The sequence below is a fragment of the Antechinus flavipes genome, chromosome 1 (assembly GCF_016432865.1).
Source record: "Antechinus flavipes isolate AdamAnt ecotype Samford, QLD, Australia chromosome 1, AdamAnt_v2, whole genome shotgun sequence".
In the NCBI taxonomy this organism is placed as follows: domain Eukaryota; kingdom Metazoa; phylum Chordata; class Mammalia; order Dasyuromorphia; family Dasyuridae; genus Antechinus; species Antechinus flavipes.
In genome coordinates, this window is record NC_067398.1 from 262,564,068 (window position 1) to 262,585,017 (window position 20,950).

Below are 20,950 nucleotides of genomic sequence, written 5' to 3' on the forward strand. Positions count from 1 at the left end.
CATAGTTCTGTTTCCCAGATCACTATATATCCATGTAGAACCACAGATTCTAAAATAAATTCATTTGACCTGTAAGCTCCCAAACTTAGGATTGCTGGTAAATTTAGCTTTTTTCTAAACCCCTGGGCAGGGTGGGGAGTTTGGGGGGGGGAATTCCCAATATTTCCAGAATGGCTTCTGTATCTTGACCACATATGGCTTTCTCAGCTCCTCACCTCATCATTGGAATTCACTCGAAAACAAGGATCTTTTTAAAAGGGTGGGGGTTTTGACTTACATAGAAAGTCTCCTGTAGAGGCCAAGGAAAACCCAGACTAGACTTTTCCATCTAGGGCAGACCCTGGGGAAATCTGGGGAGCAGTTACTTCTTTTGGCTTCCCTCTCTTCCCTTCATCCCTCAGGCCTCAATTCTACACAGCAGGGCCTTGCTTCTCTTAGTGATTGGGCCATCTCTCATTCCTCTCTAGATTGGTTTTTTCTATAATGTCCCTGTACTAGGTACTTTTATTTTTCCCACCCCCTTTTTAGGTCCTTTTTATGTATTATCTTTTTCCATTAGAATATTAACTTCTTGAGGGCAGACATTGCCTTTCTGTTTGTATTTATATTTCCAGGTATAACATAACATAACATAATAATAATAATATAAAGCATATTGAAATGTAATATTAATATAATAAGTATATAATGAATACTTGACTTTTAGCAAGATATTAGAGATTCAGAGGCTGTAGAATTTTAAGGATCTTGAAAATCAGAAGGTCTCAGTCATAGCATCATAGATATCAGGGACTACTTAGTTCAGAGACTTGAATTTAGGGCATGCTTCCTCCTCAAAGAGAGGCAGTAAGTAGGGAGATAGGGATAAGGCCCCAGAGGTCAGATGCTTTTACTTCCAGCTCACTTGCTGGTCCCATGAAAGTACATAGCATGCTTTCCCTTAGTTGTATTGTCAGCCTGTTTGCCTTATGTTAGAAAGATCAGTGAATATGGAGTCAGGAAGACCTCAATTTCACCTTTCTGATCCTCACTTTGCTCATTTGTTAAATGAGGATAATAACAGCACTTGCCTCATAGTTGTCCTGAGGGTCATATCTTAGATGTGGTAATGCATGCCAAGTTCTTAGCAAAGCTTAAAGCTGTTATCCTTGCTATGGTCATTTAATGGAGCATGGGGATGAAATCTATGATATCATTAATATACAGTAGTTTTAAATAAAGACATTTTCAATGTGTCTTAGCCCAGTACTTTCTCTGAAATTTTGGAATCTTTATGATTTTATTTATAATCTTAAAAGTGGTCTAGAGATCTGAGAAGTTCAGGAGGGGAACATATCCAGTACATGTTAAAGGCAGAATCTGAATCTGTGTCTTCCTGGTTCTGAGGCTCATTGATGAGTATTTGTTGTTGTTCAGTCATGTCAGGCTCTTCATGACCCCATCTGGGGTTTTCTTGCAGAGATACTGGAGTGGTTTGCCATTTTCTTCTCTAGCTCATTGTCCAAATGAGGAAATGAAGGCAAATAGGGTTAAGTGACTTTCCCAGAGTCACAGAGCTAGTATATATATAGGGTCTCCGACTGCAGTGCCAGGTCTCTTGTCACCTAGTCATTCTGTCTCACATGACACTAGGTGACATCTGCCCAAATGACTAGTGTACAGAATAAATACACAACTAATGCAGATTTCCATGAAGACAAGAGTTGCTCTAAATTTTTGAATAAACATCTATTTATTTCAACAACCACTTATTGTTTACTCTGTACAGGGCATTGGGTGGGTGGGTTGGGGGTTTCCAAAAAATGAAAAATAAAATCCCAGTCCCTTGTCTTCTGGAGTTTTCAATAAAGAAATTATGAGGTGGTTTTCCCTTTTTGTTCTGATTTTTTCTCTCCCAACATGATTCCTAAAGTAATGTATATTAAAAGTAAATGTATGAATTTTTTTCAAAAAATAGGGAAAGTATAAGACAGACAAGACAGAGGGAAAAGGGTCAAAAATAGAAAAAGTAAAATATGGTCAAAGCATTGAAAAAAATTGTGAGGGTGGGATGTGACTTATTTATAAAAAAGTGGCATACAAGGTAGAGTGTAGCACCTTCTTCAAGAGGATTTCCCTGCACACCCATTCTAAAATCCCAGAATCAGGACTTATTATGGTAAAGCAAAACTGGGATCCAGTTCTTGACCCTCCACTCTTTAAATTATATTGCAATGCAATGGAGCATGCAGGATAGGGAGGAGAGTGAGATTAAGCTGGAAAGGTAAATTTGACAAGATTATAGAAATTTTTCACTACCAGGCTAAACACTTTGTTCTATCCCTTGGGTGTCAGGAACCATGTGGTAATTTAGAAGAGGGCAGGAAAGGAGTCAGACCTAGACCTAAGGAAGATTGTTTTGGCTGCTAGGGGAAGCTCGAATTCTAGTTTCTTCCTGAGTTCCTGTCCTGCATCATCTACTGTCTATTGGATACTTTGACCCAAATGTTCCATAAGCATCATGTCGGAAATTCATTGTCTTTTATCCAAATTCACATTTCCTTTGAATTTCCTATTACAATGGAACTCTCCATTATCTTTTCAAACTAACTGGTTTGAAACCTTAGTGTCTTCCTCTAGTGTCTAATCCTCTAATCTCTTCCTCTTTTCCTTTTTCCCTGCCTTCCTTCCTTTCTCCCTCTTTTCATTCTTCTTCCCTTTTTCTCTCCCTCCCTTTCTCCTCCCTCCTTCCTTCCTTCTTGCCCTCTCCTTTCCCCTCCTTTCCTTCCTTCCGTATTCTTCTAATTGGTTTTCTTGCCCCTCTCCATTCCAAACCAAACGGTATGGCCATGTCAGGCTCTTCCCTTCCCCACTTCCAGAAAACGTAATGGCTCCCTATTACCTCTAAGATTAAATGCAAACTCCCCTATTAGATATCATTTTAAAAGTTCTTAAAGTTCATATATCTCTATCTCTATATTTCCCTCATTCTGGGGTCTAGCCCACTTGCTGCTTTTCCTCTTTGACTCTCCTCCTTTTCTCTACCTTTCTACTGACTGTCCTCCATGCCTGGAAGTCTCTCCCTCTTCCTTTAAAACTCAGCCCAAGACCCTCTTTCCTGCATTCTTTCCTGGTCCCTCTACTTGCCAATGTTGTCCCCTCCAAGGTCACCTTGTTTGTGCTTTGCATATACCAACACATGTGTTTTTAGATACGTATGTGTGTTTTCCAGGTACTATGTATACTCTGAGTAAAGGTAGGGACATTTTCATTGTTGTCATTTTTTCCCCCAGAACCTAGTATAGTACATGACACATAGTGGACAAATGATAAATGCCTTCTTGCTTAGACTAAATGATGGAGATGGGGAATGGTTAAAAGCAGGGAGATCAGTTAGGTGGTTGAGCAAGTAGTTATTAAGTATTTCTTTATGTAAAAGTTAACCAGCTTACGCTCTAGTAGGGGAGACAAAAAGGACCTATCTAAGTATAGACAAAACTACTTTTTAGGACTCTCTATTCTACTACAGATTTCTGAGCAAACCAATGCAACCCAGACAAATGAATTATAGATAAAACTCAATCAATCATCCCTGGGGGATTGAACCCAACAAATCATCCACTGAGCATTCATATCCAGCTAAAATTTTGTGGAAAACACCTTGCAAATAATGCATAACAGAAGGGGATAGTCTAGGTACAGCAAATTAATCTGGGAATGTGGGGAGGGTGCATGGATGGAGGGTCTATGAATTTAAATGGGAAAACCATCATATCTTTATTTACACTAACCTCTTAGTGAAATTTAACATGTTCTTCATGGTTAACATAGACAACAAACCAAAATCTCCATTTTATAGATGAGGAAACTGAGGCAAGTTAACTGACTTGCCCAGGGTCATACAATTAGTAAATGTTTGGGGCTGGATTTAAACTCAGGTCTTTCTGACTCCAACTTTAGCATTCTACTCAAGATGGCATTACTTTGAAATTACTATAGCTATCAGATCCATTGCCAGATATATTACTGTATCATAGATTTTTTGGATATTTTGATAACTACATTTTAATATGAAATTGACTTCCATTGTAAACCTATTTTCTGCATTTAAAAATATTATTCTGAGAAGGGAATCCATAGACTTTGCCAGACAGCCAAAGAAAGCCCATGACATATAAGGAGCATAAAGAAGCCCTGAGGTTAAGACCTTTTCTGAGGAAAGTATGTGGAGAGGCAGTGGGAATATTTTTTTTCCCATTAGTGCCTTTTGGTGAGAGATGAAGGTAATTGTGTGATGATTATAAATAGTTCTTTATATAGCTCTTTTAGGTTTACAAAAATACTTTTCAGATTACTTATAAGGTATATCTGTTATCTGTAAGATAGGTACTATGGGTATCATTACCCCAATTTTATTGATGGTGAAACTGACAGAGATGTTAACAGGCCCACTCTTGCCTCACTAGTCTGCAGAGTAGATGCTATTTGAGCCCAAGTCTCTTCTTTCCCAAGGTTCAGTACACTTTCCACTATACCAGGTGCTTACAAAAACTGGCTAGATAATGGAGGAAATATGAGGTTTGTGTTTCTCTTTGGCTGCATCTTCTCATTCTAGAAGGATTGGTATGTGATGCACATGGTGAATATATATGACACATAACCCAAAAGGCAATAATATAATAAATACACAACAATTATAAGACAGATAATAATAAAACAGGAACATAGAGAAGTGTAAAGTAGACCAAATTGTACCTAAATGATGGCTCTTCAGCCACCATTACAACTAAAGGTTTTTCATCCTGAAGATCTCTAGTGAGGGGAGCCCACTATCATCCAAGGTAGACCAATGGATAACTTTAATTGTTGAAGTTTTGTTTGTTATTTTTAAAAAAAAATATGGCGCCTAAAATTATCTGTTGGAAAGTCTATCCATTGACCTCACTTCTGGTCTCTGAGACTAAACAAACAAGTTAAATTCCTCTTCTATGTGACAGATCGCTCTTCAAATACTTAGAAGAAAGCTAACTTTTCTCTCCGGAGTATTTTCTTTTCCTTACTAAATGCTAAATATGTACAACTCTTTCAACTAAAACCTGGGGGACATGGTCTCCATTTCTATCAACATTATGGTCAGTTTGCTTTCAATGAGCTCCACCTTATTCATGTCTTTCTTAAAATGTGGTACTTCAAACTGAACACATTTTCTAGATGGGCAGAATATAGAAACATCAATTCCTGTGTTTCTAGATAACTATATCTTTCTTAGTTCTTAGTTTCTAAGATTGTGTTAGCTTTATTCATCTACTAAATTGAGCTTTCAGTCCACTGACTTTCCTGGAGCTTTTTCTTTAAAAATTTTATTTAGAAAATTGCTTCTCTCCCAACCCATTCTCTACCCCAATTCAGAAAAAAAAACTTTCTGCTTCAAACATATATAATCAAACAAAATTAATCTTCATATTGACATGTCCAATGTCTGTCTTATTCTTCATGTTGAACAGTATGTTTCATCAAGTCCTCTGGGTTTTATCTCTCTGTATTTTTTTCACACAAACTGTTACCTGAACAAGGCTCTCCCATCTCATATCTCCCATTTATTTTTTGGAATCTCTTAAATCTCATTTCCTTAGCTTTAGCCTGTTGAGATCTTTCTGTATCCTTAATTTCTCATTCCATGTGTTAACTATTCTCTTCAATTTCAGGCCATTTACAAATCTGATAAGGGTACCTATATTAATTTATCTTTTCTTCTAATACCTCCTCTCCACTCATATTGACACTCAGCTTACTGCCTATTGTAATAATCTCCTAATTCTACTTGCTGAAAGCTTTCTCTTCCATTGAAACCAAGTTTTAGATACCACTGTATTGATGAAGCCTTCTTGATCTTCCCAAGATGTACCTGCTCTACTTCCTTAAGCTTTCCTACAGCATTTTGAATCTTTCCTTTCCTTTTATCATACTCTATATATGGTGGAGTTATCTGTGAATATGTTGTTGAACTGCTTTCATTTTAGCTTCAGTTTATATATCGTAAAATGAAGATGATACCTGTGGCACCCAGCCTTTGGGATTATTGTGAAACTCAAAGAAGATAATATATATATAAAACATTTTTGGCAACCTTAAAGCATGCTACAAGATATTCTCTAGGTCTTTGTGTTTTAAGATGCTATAATAGCATAAAACTGCACTAAAACTTTTGCCTCAAATCATTATTATTCCCATTTGATTATAAGTTCCTTAAACGTAAGCAGTGATTGTCTTTTTCAACTTTGTATCACTAGCACTCAACACAGTATCTGGCAAATACATGGATAATTCAAGAATCTATAACTTCATTTCAATTCCTTGCAATCAATCATTCTGTGCTTTAGTAAAATGGATCATAGATCTAGAACAGGAAGAAACTTTAGAAGCCATCTAGTACAGGGTTTCTTTTTCCACTGGTGACATACCTTTTTCCTTGAGAAATTTTTATGTGACTCCCAATATACAGGTGTATAAAATAGGTATATAAATCAAATGATGATAAATGATAATTTTGTGACCATCACATCCAGTTATGAGACCCCATATTATGTTGTGAACCACAGTTTAAGAAGCTGGGGGGAGGAAATCTAACACAACCCTTCCATTTGGCAGTTGAGGAACTGTTTCTAAGAGACTTGCCCATGGTGGCCTATAGCAAGTAAATGGAAAATTTGGGATGTGAACTCAGGTCTTTTGACTCCAAGCTCAGTGCACTTTCTATTATTTCAAATGTGAGCTGGTGTAACTGGAAAAAAATTGTTTGGGGACCAAACATTTATAATCTGTATTAAAAAAGACATTTAATAAGTATGTGCAGAGAGTTTCTGAAGTTAACTAGGTTGGTCTTCAGACAAAAAACAGCCAGTCCATCATTGGGCAACTACATCTCAAATCTTTCTGATTTGGCAAGACCTACAAGTGCTCATATTTTATTGTCATTGTCTTTGAGGACCCAGAATCACCTTCATACCACAAGCATCAATATCAGAAGACTTTTTACAGAAACTAATAAATGTTTGTTGAATTGAGCTGATCTACACATGGAAGAATAATCTGATAATGGGTTAAAATGATTACAGGAGGGAGAGGATGTTGGCAGGAAAACATGTTAGAAAGCTCTTGGCAGTAGTTCAAGTGGGTGGTAATCAATCAAAAAGCATTTATTAAGTATTGACTATGTTTGAATGTAGGGATTTTGATAGATTGTTGGTATTAAATGTTAATATTATATATGTATAATAACTACTTATTAGCATAAGCATTGTGCTAAGTGTTAAGGATATAAATATAGAGAATAAGGTGATTCCTGCTCTCAGAAATCTTAATGGGGGAGTCAACATATATATATAAACCAATAAATATAAAGAGTATAAATAAATAACAGTAGGTTAGAAAGAAGGAAACCAATCAAAAGATACTGTGTAGATAGAAAAGACAGGACCTGATTACTGGACATGAGAGGGAGGGAGAGGAGAGCCAATCCTAAATCATGCAAGTTCACAACATTGGAGTCACCCTCAACTCTTCACTTTTCCATTTCTTTCCATATCCAGTCCAAACTCTTCATGGTTCTGCCTCCATCACACTTTGATTTGCTCCCCTTTCTCTACTCATATACTATTTCCACACCAGTCCCTTTTCACTTCTCACCTGGACTATTGCAATAGCTTCTTAATTGGCTCCCCCAAATCCAGTCCCTTCCTCCTCCAATCTGTCCTTCACACAACTGCCAAAGTGAGATTCCTAAAGCATAGGTCTGACCATGATAGTTTCTCAGAAAGCTTCCTCAGTTTGGCATTTAAAAATCTTTCACAATCTGGCTTCAACCAATCTTTCCAGACTGACTTCACACTATTCCTCCTTACTCCAAATGGGCCTATTTGCTATTTGCTTTTTCCCACATATGACATCTTCTGCCTCCATGCCTTTAAGAGCCTGTCCCACATGTTCAGAATTGCACTTTCTCTTCATTTCTGCCTTTCAGAGTTTGTAACTTCCTTCAAGTCTTTGTTTGAGTGCTTCCCATTCAAGAACAATTCTGATATCCCCAGTTATGTGCTTTCTCTCCAGATATTCTGTATTGTACACAAAAATGAATATATATGTATTTTTCTGTGAATATATTTTCCCCCTAGATGCAAACTGCTATGTTTTTATCTTTGTATTCCCAAATGCCTACCACAGTGTTTGCATATAATATGTGATTAATAAATGCCTGTTGAGTGAATGGTCATTAGCATAAATAACTCATGAAAAAACATCTAATTAGGAAAGTGAAGGCGAATGGTGGGAGCTCCTAGGGCAAACAGAGCTCTGGAGAAGGGCTCTAGGTACCCACCAAGCTAAAAAGTTACATAGGAAGAGATTTTTTTTTTTAGAGGGGGAGGTTGTTATAGTGTAAATAGCACTAGATTGGGAATTAGGAGACCTGGATTCTCTTCTCTCTGCCACTGTTGTCTGGGAAAAGTCACTCACCAGGCTTCACATTTCTATAATTAAATCATTCAACGTAGAGAGAATAAGGAATAGTATGCAGAGAGAGTAAAGCCTAACAGGTGGGCAGACCAAGTGCTTCAGTGCTATCCCATAATATTCCAGAGTGCCACAGGAAGGCATCCAGACATTAAGTAGATAATCTATGGAATATTTATGGAAAAGACTGAATCGCGCAGGATTAAAACAGTTGGATGGATTGCCTTTTGTTTGTTAGTATGGTGCTGGGTAAACAGCACTGACTGTGCCCGGGTCCTGGGATCCAATCCTGTCTCTGATGCTTTCTCATGCCTGTGATCTTGGCTAAACCACTAATCTCTCCAGATCTGTTTCCTCTTCTTTAAAATGAGGTTGGACTAAATGGCCTTTGAGATCGCTTCCAGCTCCAGTCTATGACCCTGTGACCGGATCTCTAAATCCTTCCAGGCTCTAACATTATGGGACTGTTCTAATTTGGTGCTCGGGAGTGCGTATCCTGAGACGGTGCCTGAGACGCAAAGGACGAGGCTCAGCCGCACTTAGGGTCCAAGCTGGGATCTGGTTCTTACTGGCAGGGCAGAGGGACCCCCATCCCCATCCACCAGGTAAGATGAGAATAAGCCAGGACTAGCTGAATGGAGCCGGTCCCCCTACTTTGGAGATAAGCACAGCCCCCGCCCCGCCCCGCCCCGCCACCACCTCCAAGTCTCGGAACTTTCATTCTTGATCTTGCGCGGAGGGTAAGGTCTATCTATATTCTTGTCTAACTCCAGGTACCGCCTCCCCAGCGCCCATATCCCGCCACCAGCACTCCAGACCCGGGCGGGAGCGCCTCCGCCTTTCCCTCATCCCCCCAGGTAACGGCTCCCAGCTCACCTGGTCCCGCTAGCTGGGTCGGCCCAGGTGACTGCGCTGTTCAGGCACCCGTCTTCCTCCTCTGTCCTACCCCAAGCAGCGGCCCAGCCGGGCAGTGAGGGGCGGGCCCGGGGCCCGGGATGCAAAGGGCGGGGCCACCCCGAGGCACGCCCAGAGGTGCAGGGCTCCCACCTCTCACTGCTTTCCTGCAGCAATCCCGGGTTCTTTCTCCAGATGTGACGGAAACGGCTTGTCTCCAGAGGCAGCAGGAAAGAAGCTAATCTGGGGTGGAGGGGTACTGAAAGTAGAGTTGGGGAGTCAATCGGGACATAACAGTTGTGGACACAAAATGTTTTGTCCCAGTTCTGGCCTTTATACTCCTTCATCCAACAGTATCCAGTCACTTGGACAGAATTTTAACTTTTGCTTTGTTTTTTGAAGTTTGCACGGATTGCACATTTTGGTTATAGCAGAGAACTTAGTAAATATTTATTAACCTGGGCAAAAAAAAGCTCAAGCTCTTTGTACTGTGGCTTCTTACTATTTTACAGATAGTGAAAGTGCTGCGATCCCCAAACTGAGCGAAGGTACTCAGAAATCCCGAATGCTTTGTACAGCAGGTCGACTCGGGCAAGATCTCCTTGTGCCGCCTCTTTGGCTAGGGTTTTTTGATTTAGTTTGATTTGTTTTAAAAATGAAACTACTATGCTTTGTGAATGGGTACTTGGGAAATAGAAATGTGGTGCCTCTGTGATGCTTCATATTCTTTTAAAGAACAGAACTCCGTAGCAAACGATGAAATGAACAGCTCATAGCTAAGTGGGAAGATCTTTGAAATGATTCAGCGACTGAGTAGAACTAGAATATATGAAGACGATCATAAAGAAAAAATGTCTTTCAAAGAGTAGAATTCTGATCCATGAAATGATAATAAATTAGAAATCAGTTTAGAATTCTGATCCATCGTGCCTCTTTTCAACAGCAAGATGATTGAAGCCAGTTTCAATGGTCTTGTGATGGAGAGAGCCATCTGCACCCAGAGAGATAACTGTGGGGACTGAAATGTGGATCATGACATAGTATTTTCCTTTTTTGTCATTTGCTTGCTTTTTGTTTTCTTTCTCATTTTTCCTTTTTAATCTGATTTTTCTTGTGCAGCATAGTTATGGAAATATGTTTAGAAGAATTGCACTGTTTAACATATTGGATTACTTGCCATCTAGAGGACGGGAGGAGGGAAGGGAGGGAAAAATTTGTAAAAGGGTTTTGCAAGAGTAATGGAAAATGATCTATACGTATGTTTTGAAAATAAAGAAACTTTAATAAAAATTTAAAAATAAAATAAAAAGAATTCTGATCCATGCAATGATAATCAATTAGAAATCTAGGGACCTGAAGATGAAACAGGCAAGAGGTGGCTTGCCAGAGAGGTGATGGACTTGAATTGCAAAATGAGGTATACATTTGTGAACATGGCCAATATGGAAATTTATTTTGTTGGACTTTTCCTATTTGTAATGGTCTTATTTTTCTGCTTTTAAAAATGGTTCTATAAGGGAAGGGAGGAAAAGAGAGGAAGAGATAATAAATTCTCATAAAAATAAATTATTTACATTAAAAAAAAAAAGGCCAGTACTCTCTTCTCCTTCCCACTGGGTCCAAGAACTCTTCACTTCAAGGATTTTCTTCAAAAGAGAAGCATCATTTACAGCCATATGATATTTCCTTTATCTTGGCAGAAATCCAAAGAAAAGGCAGTTATCTACACATTTTCTTTTTTTCTGAATTGAAGAAACAAGACAAGAAAATTCCAAGCAAAACAGAAGGCCTTGTTCCAAACTTAGCAAACAGGTTTTCTTTCATCAAAGATTAATGAAGAAAAGAACAGTTATCACTGCTAACATTCTAAGCAATAATTTTGATTCTAGCAATAAGTAGCTTTGTTTCATAAATGACTATATAAAATACATACTATATAAAATATGCAGTTTAAAATATATAATTGGATATACAAGGTTCATCTTTGTGTTTGCCAAGACATTTGCTAGAGAAGATCCAAAGAGCAGAAGTTCAGCCCATTTTGATGGCTAGATGGATGAATGGATAGATGAATTAGTTCTGCTGTTTTCCACTCCTTTCAAGCCACACTGATAGAGGCACTCAAATGAAAAAGGCAGGGAGAAAGAAAAAAGAAAGAAACAACAGGTCAGTATTTGACAAAACAACAACAAAACAACACTCAAAACCAAGAACAACCTAGTCCAATTTTCATAAATGAATTTTCATGTAGCTTATTAATTGGGATCAGGATCCAGAAACTCTTCCAAAACAAAAATTGCACATCTTTTAACCTTTAAATTCCCTCTGATTCTCTGTTAACTAGTTTAGTGTTTGTTGCTAATTGGTAATTTGGATTATTAATTACAGCTATTCAGGTTACTCTTGTCCCCCATCATCTCAGGTAACCTAGATTTGGGAGTATAGTTTTATTTTTTTCCTTCATAGAAAAGAAATCCCTATTAAGGAACTGTGGAATTTTATAGTTGAAGAGTCTTACTGCTAAGTACAGGTAATATTCATGTTCAAGTCTTTAGAATCCAGAGCTTGTGCTCTTTTCACTGTAGATAACTGCACCCCAAGTTTTCTAATACTTGATAAATTCCCATAGTTTACCTGAAAGCTCTTTTCTAAACAGGATTTCCCATTTCCTCAACATTGTGCTTCTGTAGTATATTTCTGTTGGAAAGAAAGAGGGTTCAATTTAGAAGGAATAAAAAGGAAATATAGAGAGGAAGAGGAAGGAAGGGAAGATATTTTATCTCTACATTCCAAAGGACATGTACCATAGTGCCCACATTTCTGAGCCTGACCTAGTTCTTCTGGCCACTAACTTTTAGGGAAATAATACCCTGATAGTAATATGGTCCACCTTGGTAGGAAGCCAAATTGTAGAATGAATTAGAGCAAATTCTCACTCTCACCCCAACTCAGCCTAAAGAGAAAAGTGTAGGAGGCAGCACCTGTGACAAAGGGAGAAGTTTGGAGGGGAGGAGATGCAATGGATAGGAGCATCCCTATGACTGTACTTATTCTAACGATATTGTATCTGCATCCTCAGGATTAGGTTATGAAGTAAGTATGGTTTGTCATGAACCTTTTCTCCTCTTTCAATAAAAACCTTCTTCCCTCTAGATGGCCAGTGTTCTTACATTGCCCTTTCTACTTTTGCTTATTCCTCTCCAGAGAGTAAAAGGCTCTAAAAAACTTGTTCATAATAATGTGTTAGTGAATCACGTCACTAATACTATATTTTCCCTCCCAAAGATCACATTTATTTTAAGAGTATTCAAAGAGAAATAATACTTAACAACAAAAAGATAGAATTTTGAACTTTGTAGCTAGCATTGTAGCATTTTTGCCCCTTTAAATACCTATGTGAAATTTTATGTATTATTTTCCCCTCATAAACTAAAAGCACCAAGGTGTAAAAATGAATTATTCAAGTTACATGATTAGTAACTGACAAAGCTAGGGTTTGAACTTAGAGTTTCCAAGTCTAGTGTCATTTCTGTTAATATTTTCTCTCTCCATTTTACTCCATCCTTTGCTATTCATTCTGAAACTACCTGTTGTTTCCCATCCCACCTATTTCTTTTTTTTCTCTTTTTAGAGTTTCTGACATGAATATCCTTCCAGCAAAAATATTCCCAGACGGTACCTGAAAGACTGGGCCTGTTTTAGGAAATACTTGGCTTTGTATAGCTCTTGATTAAGTTTTTTTAAGTCATCTCCTTCAAATAACTGCAAAAGTGAATCCTTCACAAGGAAAAACAATAAGCAGACCATCAGATTACTTTTCTTCACATCTTATTTAAATAATCAGTTGAATCATAAAATCTTAAGAGATTTTTATTTTAGCATAACTTCCCACCCAAGGCAGAATTCTTTCTATTATACCCCTGGCTTTAGCGTAGTGTTTTGGGAGAAAGTAGTTGCTTAAAAAAAATTCTTGTTGAAGTCATTCCCCAATAGATAAATGGTCAAAGGTATGAACAGACAATTTTCAGTTGAGAAAATGCTTCAAATAAGTATTGATTAAAGAAATTCAGATTAAAACAACTGAGGTACTTCCACACACCTATCAGGTTGGCTAAGAGAATAGAAAAAGATAATGATAAATGTTGGAGAGGATATGGGAAAACTGGTATACTAATGCCTTGTCCGTGGAGCTGTGACATGATCCAATCATTCTGGAGAGCAATTTAGAACCATACTCAAAAAGTTATAAAACTGCATTCTCTTTGATCTAGCAATGCCTTTATTGGGTCTGTATCCTAAAGAAATCATGAAAGAGGGAAAAGGACCCACATGTGCAAAAATGTCCGTAGCAGCTCTTTTTGTAATGACAAAGAATTGCAAAATGAGTACATATACATCAATTGAGGAATGGCTGAATAAGTTATGACATATAAAAGTAATGGAATATTACTTTTCTATTAAAAAATGATGAACAAGCTGATTGTAGAAAGGCCTGGAAAGATTTACATGAATTGATGCTGAGTGAAACAAGCAGAACCACGGTTACATTACATACACAGTAACATTAAGATTGTGTGGTAATCAACTATCACATACTTGCTTCTTCTCAGCAGTTCAGTGATCCAAAACAACCCCAATAAACTTTGGATGGAAAATGCTATCCACATCCAGAGAGAGAACTATGGACACTGAATGTAAATCAACACATGCTCTATTCACTTTTTTCCCCTTTTTTTTCCTCTCTTGGTTTTTTCCCTTTTGTTCTGATTTTTCTCTCTGAACATGATTCATAAGGAAATATTTTGAAAAATGATTGTACATATATAATCAAAAAAGGTTTTTACATGTAACTGGAGAAAATAAAAATAAAAAAGAAACCATATATAATAAGAGACTATATATTCTTGACTGTCAAAAAAAATGCTTGTTGACTAGCTGACCTGCAGATATAGTCTCTGAACATATTTGGGGCGCTTACTCTTTCCATTGTTCACAGAATCACAGTTGGAAGGGACTTTAGAGGTTATGGGGACCAATCCCTCATTTTCTAAATAACAAAATAGATCTAGGGGAGTTAAGTGACTTGCCCAAAGTTGTACACTAGCTAATTAGCAGAGGCAGGCTTCAAATGCAGGATTAACACTAACCCCTACACCATGAAATCATTTAATTCAGATAATTATTTTTGACATAGGTGAGGCTGCAGATCTAAGTAAAGTGAGATGATTTTTAACTTTTACTTCAATCAAGCCTCATTGTAATAGACTAGGATTTTCACAAAATAATGGAAATTCTATTCCTGCTATTCTACATCATCCCACCTTCCTTATTTAGAACTCAGAGAGGATAGAAAAGCCTAAGAGACTACCCCATGTTCTTTGTACCCTTTAACTTAAAAAATGGATTTTAAGTTGATGAAGATAAAATAAGTATTGATAAGGAAAAAGTAACATACATTTTTTTCAGTTATATCTTCGGTCAGCATTCTATGAATCTCCATGCAGTCTTCCAACTCCATTTGGCAATGATGGTAGCGCCCCCCAGTATTGTTGGACAACCTTTTTAGAAATGTAATTGCTGACCTAGAGAGAAGTGAGACAGGGTTGAAGTTGCTGGGCTATTGATTGATATTACAAGTTGCTGAGAAATTATATAAGGGCTATAACAATCATAGATGCTAGGCAGAAAGAATCTCATTTGGAGATTTAAAATGATCTCCAATCATCTCATTTTATCATTTTAAAAATGTTGTCTTTTTTTAAAAATTTTATTTTTAAATATCACATTCTGACTTTCCATTCTGTGCCTTGTTTGTCCCCCTAGATTCTTTTATTTTTTATTTTTATTTTTAAATAACTTTTTATTGACAGAACCCATGCCAGGGTAATTTTTTACAACATTATCCCTTGCACTCACTTCTGTTCCGATTTTTCCCCTCTCTCCCTCCACCCCCTCCCCTAGATGGCAAGCAGTCCTATACATGCTAAATAGGTTACAGTATATCCTAAATATAATGTATGTGTGCAGAACCAAATAGTTCTCTTGTTGCACAGGGAGAATTGGATTCAGAAGGTATAAATAACCCAGGAAGAAAAACAAAAATGCAAGCAGTTTATATTCATTTCCCAGTGTTCTTTCTTTGGGTGTAGCTGCTTCTGTCCATCTTTGATCAATTAAAGCTCTCTATCGAAGAGATCCACTTCCATCAGGATACATCCTCAAACAGTATCATTGTTGAGGTATATAATGATCTCCTGGTTCTACTCGTTTCACTTAACATCAGTTCATGTAAGTCTCGCCAGTCCTCTCTGTATTCATCCTGCTGGTCATTTCTTACAGAACAATAATATTCCTTAACATTCATATACCACAATTTACTCAACCATTCTCCAATTGATGGGCATCCTTTCATTTTCCAGCTTCTAGCCACTACAAATAGGGCTGCCACAAACATTTTGGCACATACAGGTCCCTTTCCTTTCTTTAGTATCTCTTTGGGGTATAAGCCCAGTAGAAACACTGCTGGATCAAAGGGTATGCACAGTTTGATAACTTTTTGAGCATAGTTCCAAATTGCTCTCCAGAACGACTGGATATGTTCACAATTCCACCAATAATGTATCACTGTCCCTGTTTTCCCACATCCCCTCCAACATTCCACATTATCTTTCTCTGTCATTCTAGCCAATCTGACAGGTGTGTAGTGGTATCTCAGAGTTGGCTTAATTAGCATTTCTCTGATTAATAATGATTTGGAGCATATTTTCATATGGCTAGAAATAGTTTTAATTTCTTCGTCTAAGAATTGTCTGTTCATATTCCTTGATCATTTATCAATTGGAGAATGGCTTGATTTCTTATAAATTAGAGTCAATTCTCTATATATTTTGGAAATGAGGTCTTTATCAGAACCTTTGACTGTAAAAATGTTTTCCCAGTTTATTGTTTCCCTTCTAATCTTGTTTTTGTTTTGTTTGTACAAAAACTTTTCAATTTGATATAATCAAAATTTTCTATTTTGTGGTCAATAGTGATCTCTAGTTCTTCTTTAGTCATAAATTCCTTCCTCTTCCACAGATCGGAGAGGTAAACTATTTTATGCTCTTCCAATTTATTTATACTCTCATTCTTTATGCCTAGGTCATGAACCCATTTTGACCTGATCTTGGTGTACGGTGTTAAGTGTGGGTCAATGCGGTTTCTGCCATACTAATTTCCAATTTTCCCAGCAATTTTTATCACATAATACGTTCTTATTCCCAAAACTGGGGTCTTTGGGTTTGTCAAACACTAGATTATTAAAGTTATTGGCTGTTTTATCCTTTGAACCTAACCTATTCCATTGATCAACTAGTCTATTTCTTAGCCAATACCAGATGGTTTTAGTAACCACTGCTTTATAATATAATTTTAGATCTGGTACAGCTAGGCCACCTTCATTTGATTTTTTAAAAATTAATTCCCTTGAAATTCTTGCCCTTTTGTTTTTCTATATGAACTTTGTTGTTATTTTTTTCTAGGTAATCAAAATAGTTTTTTGGGAGTCTGATTGGTATAGTGCTAAATAAATAGATTAGTTTAGGTAGTATTGTCATCTCTATTATATTTGCTCACCCAATCCAAGAGCATTTAACATTTTTCCAGTTAGTTAGATCAAACTTAATTTGTGTGAAAAGTGTTTTGTAGTTTTGCTCATACAGTTTCTGACTTTCCCTTCACAAATAGATTCCTAAATATTTTATACAATCAGTAGTTACTTTAAATGGAATTTCTTTTTGTAACTCTAACTGTTGGGTTTTGTTAGTGATATAGAAGAATGCTGATGACTTATGTGGGTTTATTTTGTATACTGCAACTTTGCTAAAGGTGTGGATTGTTTCTAATAACTTTTTAGTAGAATCTCTGGGGTTCTCTAAGTATACCATCATATCATCAGCAAAAAGTGATAATTTGATTTCCTCATTGCCTATTCTTATTCCTTTAGTCTCTTTCTCAACTCTTATTGTCAAAGTTAGCATTTCTAATACAATATTAAATAGTAACGGTGATAGTGGGCAATCTTGTTTCACTCCTGATCTTATTGGGAATGGTTGCAGTTTGTCCCCGTTACATATGATGCTTACTGCTGGTTTTAAATAGATGCTACTGATTATTTTAAGGAAAAGTCCATTTATTCCTACACTCTCAAGAGTTTTTAATAGGAATGGATGTTGGATTTCATCAAATGCTTTTTCTGCATCTATTGAGATGATCATATGGTTTTTGTTAATTTGATTATTAATATGGCCAATTATACTGATAGTTTTCCTAATATTGAACCAGCCCTGCATTCCTGGTATAAATCCTACTTGATCATGGTGTATTATTCTAGGGATGGTTTTCTGTAGTCTTTTTGCTAATATCTTATTTAAGATTTTAGCATCAATATTCATTAGGGAGATTGGTCTATAATTTTCTTTCTCTGTTTTCAACCTACCTCGTTTAGGTATCAGTACCATGTCTGTGTCATAAAAGGAATTTGGTAGGACTCCTTCATTCCCTATTTTTTCACATAGTTAAAAATGTTGTCTTTACCACATGTGCAAAGATATCTATAGCAGCCCTTTCTGTAGTAACAAGTAACTGGAAATTGAGTAAATGCCCATCAATTGGGGAATGATTGAATAAGTTAAGGTATATAAATGTAATGGAATATTATTGTTCTATAAGAAATGATGAGCAGGATGATTTCAGAAAAGACTGAAAGATTTTCATGAACATTGTACACAGTAAGAAGAAGATTATATGATGATCAATAGTGATATGTTTGGCTCTTTTCAACAATGAGGTGATCGAAGGCAATTCCAATAACCTTGGGATAGAAAATGCTATTTGCATCCAGAGAAAGAATTACAGAGACTGAATGTGGATCAAAGCATAGTCTTTTCATCTTTTTTGTCGTTGTCTTTTTTTTTTTCTCTTGATCATTTTCCCCCTTTTTGAGCTGATTTTTTTGGTGCAGAATGATAAATATGGAAATATATTTAGAAGAATTGCACATGTTGTATATGTATGTATATGTGTATATGCATATATTTATATTTGTGTATATATGTATGAGTATATTGTATATACACATATATACATGTGTGTATATATGTATCTATATAGATATGTCCATATTTAATTGTAGTCTTCTGGGGAAGTGGGGCAGAAAGAAGGGCATAAAAAAAAAAAGTAAAAAGCTCACAGCAGAGAACAAAAGAAAACCTACAAAAAAAAAAAAAAAAGAATTGCATATGTTTAACCTATATCAGATTGCTTGCATTCTTAGGGAGGGGAAGAGAGGAGGAGAGAGGGAGAAAAATTTGGAACATAAAGTTTTGCAAAAGTGAATTCTGAAAACTCTCTTTGCATGTATTTAGATAAATAAAATACTATAAAATTTTGAAAATTTCCATTTTAGTTTTTATTATGAATTTAACATATGACAAATTAAATGACCATTTCCAAATACATTTTGGAAAAGGATATGAATTTATTCTAGAGAGTCTACTTTTCTTTTCAAGCCTATAATAAATTCAACATGTAACTGCCACAGCTGTTCTCCATGTTTATGATGCTTTTGAATTTTACTTCTGTTTTCTTCTAGTGCCTTCTCCCTGAGATCACCTTCCATTTATACTATAATATCTTGTTTCTATATAGTTATTGTATGTTGTCTTCCTTATTAGATTGTGAACACCTTGAGGAAAGGGACTACCCAGAGTATAATAATATTATACTATATAATAATATTATAATCTTTGATACATAGTTAAAGCTTAATAAACATTTATTGATTAACTATTTTCTCATTTTTTTGGAAGGGGAAGGAGAGAGAAATCCTAATTCTATCTTCTTTTCCCTTTCTACCTCCCTCTCATTGAAAAAAAAAAGACATTTAAAATCCCTGCAACAGACATGTAAAACCAAGCAAAATCTCCATACTTGCTGTGCTTAATGACATTTCTCTCATTCTTGAGATTATAAATAAATTGGAAGAGCATAGGATAGTTTACCTCGCAGACCTGTGGAAGAGGGAGGAATTTATGACCAAAGAACAACTAGAGATCACTATTGACCACAAAATAGAAAATTTTGATTATATCAAATTGAAAAGTTTTTTGTACAAACAAAACAAATGCAGACAAGATTAGAAGGGAAACAATAAACTGGGAAAACATTTTTATAATCAAAGGTTCTGATAAAGGCCTCATTTCCAAAATATATAGAGAATTGACTCTAATTTATAAGAAATCAAACCATTCTCCAATTGATAAATGGTCAAAGGATATGAACAGACAATTCTCAGATGAAGAAATTGAAACTATTTATAGACATATGAAAATATGCTCCAAATCATTATTAATCAGAGAAATGCTAATTAAGCCAACTCTGAGATACCACTACACACCTGTCAGATTGGCTAGAATGACAGGGAAAGATAATGTGGAATGTTGGAGGGGATGTGGGAAAACAGGGACAGTGATACATTGTTGGTGGAATTGTGATCACATCCAGCCATTCTGGAGAGCAATTTGGAACTATGCTCAAAAAGTTATCAAACTGTGCATACTCTTTGATCCAGCAGTGTTTCTACTGGGCTTATACCCCAAAGAGATACTAAAGAAAGGAAAGGGACCTGTATGTGCCAAAATGTTTGTGGCAGCCCTGTTTGTAGTGGCTAGAAATGGGAAAATGAAAGGATGTCCATCAATTGGAGAATGGTTGAATAAATTGTGGTATATGAATGTTATGGAATATTATTATTCTGTAAGGAATGACCAGCAGGATGACTACAGAGAGGACTGGCGAGACTTACATGAACTGATGCTTAGTGAAATGAGCAGAACCAGGAGATCATTATATACCTCAACAACGATACTGTTTGAGTATGTATTCTGATGGAAGTGGATCTCTTCGATAAAGAGAGCTTTAATTGATCAAAGATGGACAGAAGCAGCTACACCCAAAGAAAGAACACTGGGAAATGAATATAAACTGCTTGCATTTTTGTTTTTCTTCCCGGGTTTTTTATACCTTCTGAATCCAATTCTCCCTGTGCAACAAGAAAACTGTTCAGTTCTGCACACATATATTGTATCTAGGACATACTGTAACCTATTCAACATGTAAAGGACTGCTTGCCATCTAGGGGAGGGGGTGGAGGGAGGGAGGGGAAAAATCGGAACAGAAGTGAGTGCAAGGGATAATGCTGTAAAAAATTACCCTGGCATGGGTTCTATCAATAAAAAGTTATTTAAAAAAAAAGACATTTCTCTCATTCTTCATCCTGAGTCCATTTCTTGGGATGTAACATTCATTTTATGGATGAGGAAACTATGACTCAGATAGGTTTAAGTGACTGACATTCCTATGGTCACTTAGGTCAGAGATGGGATGTGAATCCAGGTTGTCTGACTTGGTGGTGCAGTAGATAGAGCACCTGGAGTCAGAAAGACTTGAGTACAAATCTGCTCTCAGACATTTACTGACTGTATGACTCTGGGTAAATCATTTAACTATGCCTCAGTTTCCTCTTCTGTAA

General features: G+C 36.5%; 1 protein-coding gene and 1 long non-coding RNA gene across 2 annotated transcripts in view; one reads left to right on the forward strand and one right to left on the reverse strand.

Annotated features, from left to right (window-relative positions):
• The window catches only part of LOC127564594 (uncharacterized), a 45,119-nt gene extending 35,775 nt beyond the window's left edge, over nt 1–9,344 (forward strand). The window contains exons 3-4 of the long non-coding RNA XR_007954313.1: nt 8,935–9,092; nt 9,261–9,344. This is a non-coding gene — a long non-coding RNA (uncharacterized LOC127564594). The remainder of the gene's footprint in view (nt 1–8,934; nt 9,093–9,260) is intronic.
• A 2,046-nt stretch (nt 9,345–11,390) lies between these two features.
• Nucleotides 11,391–20,950, reverse strand: part of VWA3A (von Willebrand factor A domain containing 3A) — an 88,378-nt gene continuing 78,818 nt past the window's right edge. The window contains exons 31-34 of the mRNA XM_052001211.1: nt 14,837–14,963; nt 13,061–13,158; nt 12,016–12,078; nt 11,391–11,489 (exon numbers count right to left, since the gene is read on the reverse strand). Of these exons, the coding sequence (XP_051857171.1) occupies nt 12,030–12,078; nt 13,061–13,158; nt 14,837–14,963 (274 nt within the window). The 3' untranslated portion in view covers nt 11,391–11,489; nt 12,016–12,029. The remainder of the gene's footprint in view (nt 11,490–12,015; nt 12,079–13,060; nt 13,159–14,836; nt 14,964–20,950) is intronic.